Raw genomic sequence first — 3,638 nt, 5'->3', positions numbered from 1 at the left:
CAAAACATCTCTTTATGAATGTATCGTATATGCCTTTCAATGTACACAGTTAGCACTTTCAACAGCCTAATTCTATCTCTGACGACCTGAGAATATATTGCACGTATCATTAAATACATATGTAAACAGCAGATGTAAATAAAATATATATCAAGTAATATTGCACAAATCTGGCCTTCGGTTTGGTATTGTCCTACAGTGTTCACATTGCAAGGTCCCCTCTGTGTTTTTCCGACACCGTCGTGTCAGTCGGCCGCTCCCTCCCCTCCTCGTGAGGTAAACGTGAGTCAGTTTCACAGTCGGTCCCTGTCAAAGTCGAAGGCAAATCCGATTCAGACATGCAAATTTCCTCGTCGTCATCCTCGCTGCTTGTCTCATCGCGCCCACAAGACACGCCCCTTTCGCCTTTCCCTTCACACGAGCTGTCAATCTTCCGCTTGTCGTGTCTCGAGGAACACGTGCGCAAGCAGCGACATTGGTCACGTGAGTCAGACCCGCCTTCTTTCTTGTATTTGACACGCCTATTCTGGAACCAAATCTTCACTTGTTTCTCTGATAGGTTGAGATAGGTTGCGATCTCGATACGACGGAGCCGGGAAAGATACATGTTCGATGCAAATTCTCTCTCAAGATCTAGGAGCTGTGTGCTTGTGAACGCTGTACGAATCCGCTTGCTGCTCGGCAGATCGTCCGACGGTCCGTTCACATCTGAAATTCAACGTTGATACATGAGAACACAATGAATTACACTGCGGTTTTTAATGCAGACACTTGCATTATTGAATAGTCTTAGAACAGGCATAAATAGTACCACAACATGCAAAGCAAGAATACGAATGTAACTGAGCTGTAAAATTCACCTGTAGAGACTACGTTTAATTCTACTACGAACATAAAGATGCAAGAGAATGTTCTTAAGACGTAATTCAAGAAATATTTAAAGACAATATAATACTCTCGTAAGACACATACCCTGAATCTTTTGTTGGAGAATAACGAAAAAATATCCATAAAACACGTTTTGTGAACAAAAGGAAATAAACAGCGTTTAGTTTCCATGCTTAACAGAATTCCTTACGTTTACATACAATGCATTGAGTAGAATTTCCATTTCAGTTAAACTGTTAAAGCAAAACCTTTAAAATTGCACTTGACGCCACGAGATGCATGAATATACGCATAACATGTAATTAAAATTAGCTAAATTTTGATTAACGTTTGGCATGTGTCGTTTTATTCGTTTCACATTATCTGACTTTCCGTTCTCTTGTTTGATCTTTCAGCGGCAGTGCAAACTGCTTTAAGTATCGTAATAATTTCTAGGTTCACATTCATTCTACCCTCTTCAGACAAACGAAGACAGTTCAGAATGTATTTCCTTCATTGTTCTAAGTTATCCATGGTTAAGTTTTTTAATAACCTTTAAAGATGATATGAACTTCCTTCATAGCAGGAGCACAAACTTTGTCGGTATATTTTCACCTGACGAAGAAGAAACGAGTACTCTTGAACGTTGCGTTCCTCATAACAAACGTGCCATTCTTAAATTCTCTTCCTTTATACAATTGCATTGTATTTACATGTTCAAAAATGTTCCTAACAGTGAGTGTTATTCATAAACCTGAATGCTAAATCTTCATTGTTGTCATCAACAGGCTATCGATATATGAAGTCGAAATAATCATTTATACCTGTTTATTTGCTTGAAAATGTATAATTGAATTCTTGAGCTCTGTAAAATATAATTTATCCCAACAAAATCATCACATTTATAATCACTGTTAGTCAAGAAGTATTTCCACACACTCATAATGTTAAACTACAAATGTCCTAAAATTAATTCTCGGCAGTGCCGATATCAAATTTTCTATTTAGTTAAAGTCAAATGGTCACTGTATTTTATTTCAGTCATGAAACTACAATAAAACGAATTCGATAGTGATGTGACCTATGAACTTTGGTGATAAACCCAAGTGTATTACTCCCACAAAGGTTTTGAAGACAGTAGGCGTGGCTATGGGCGTGGTTCAGCATTGGACATAAGGGACATAGAACGCACAGTATGTTCGTCGGGTCAATATATTTTTATATGGTTTATTTTTAAATTCAATTTCATACTTGCAATATGTTGGCAATTTAATATTATGTTAATTTTTAAATTAGGTTATTTCCGTATCATTTTTGAAAAGAAAACCTGGAAAAGTGATTTCCTAATAGTGTAGGCCATGTACTATTGATTACATCGCTCTTCTACTTCAAGGATAGTCTTTTGTTGCCAATAGTCTCAACTGCGTTGGCTTAGAACTCAGTATGAATTAGCTGCATTAAAAACAAAGTTCCACTTCTGTAAATTGTGAGTTTAAAGATGGGTATTTGTTTTGAGAAATCAAAACAAATCATTTGAAAGAGAGAAATCATTTGTAAAATTTACAAAACACTAAATTGGAAGTTATAGAGACACGTTATAGAGAAAAAGAATTTGAATGAAGTTTATTTCAAGCAAACGACTGTTTGTCCCTGCGTAACATATTGCAAGCCGCCTGAAGTCAACACAAAATACTGTCATTCTTTCCCAAAAGCGATTAACGATGTTTCCTTTTTGAATAGTTTTTTTTTACATGTGAAGAACGCTTCACAACAATGTAAGGCCACGTAGCCATTGGCTCAACACTTGGAATTCAGCAGCAAGCTTGTCAAATCCTCATGGAATATCCGAATAGCGTAGAACAGAATGGTCAGGTAGAATGTAAAAGTAATGTCTAAACTTACCGCTGTTTGTACATCGTGGCCGCTTCTGTGAAACAGGTTCGTACTGGGTAGTGACCGCAGAGTGAGGCTGGTGCTGTGAGTATGACGTCACCAGGTCCAGGTGGGGGTACTGATGATTAAACCCTTGGGTCAGGTGTCCCCCGATCATAGTTTTAGGCATAGGCACTAGGGTAGAAGCAGGCTTGAGAGGGGTGGCTGCCGACACTGTTGTGGGTACAGCGGCTGACGGAGATGGGTGTATGCATAATGGGCAACAGAATCCAAGCATTTCCCCTGGGTGCCGGACGTAGCTGGGGAGGGGTGCGGCTGAGTGTAGGAGGTGGCGGGACAGTAACGCCTCACTGACCGGGATGGAAGGGTTTACCCCCCTAGATGATTCGGACGATGAGTGACCAGGCTTGACCATCAGAGAATCCACATAGAAAGAACGAGACATCACTGAAACTGATTTTAAAGCAAATAAACAAACAATTTGCGTGTAATCGCCTCATGAAAACGCGCTTTCCCTCGATTAACGATTTGTAGTGAGTGTGTGATGTGGGCAAGTGTCCCCCGGATATTTATACGCCCCGTGCTCTTTTGTCCCCTAACACACGTGGCCTTACTCGGCAATTAGGCTCCTATAATTGATCTTTCTCCATTCATAGCTCGGCGATTTGATTCGCGAATATATGCATGGCGGTTTTAATGGTCATTTTCCCCGGCCTATCACTCCCGTATACGGCACTGATCACATCCCGACTTCCAACGAATCAACTGTGTATGTTCATTACTCCGCCTGACTCGGCAAGACTCGGAAAGGGTCGGCGAGAGTCGGCTCCCCACCCCCAGACCGACTCGTCAGCTTCTGCAGCCCCTTTCGACCGATG

General features: G+C 40.5%; 1 protein-coding gene across 1 annotated transcript; it reads right to left on the bottom strand.

The window, feature by feature from the left end:
• Window positions 1-202: 202 nt before the first annotated feature.
• Window positions 203-3,205, bottom strand: LOC137272726 (GS homeobox 1-like). The gene is made up of 2 exons (XM_067805109.1): window positions 2,770-3,205; window positions 203-708 (listed from the first exon to the last, which is right to left on the bottom strand). Exons 1-2 carry the CDS (start codon window positions 3,203-3,205, stop codon window positions 203-205), a joined length of 942 nt encoding a protein of 313 aa, XP_067661210.1.
• Between the last annotated feature and the right edge of the window lie 433 nt (window positions 3,206-3,638).

The sequence above is a fragment of the Haliotis asinina genome, chromosome 2, assembly GCF_037392515.1.
Source record: "Haliotis asinina isolate JCU_RB_2024 chromosome 2, JCU_Hal_asi_v2, whole genome shotgun sequence".
Lineage (NCBI taxonomy): Eukaryota > Metazoa > Mollusca > Gastropoda > Lepetellida > Haliotidae > Haliotis > Haliotis asinina.
The sequence above is the reverse complement of the archived record's forward strand: the minus strand, read 5'-3'. Positions and strand labels throughout refer to the sequence as shown.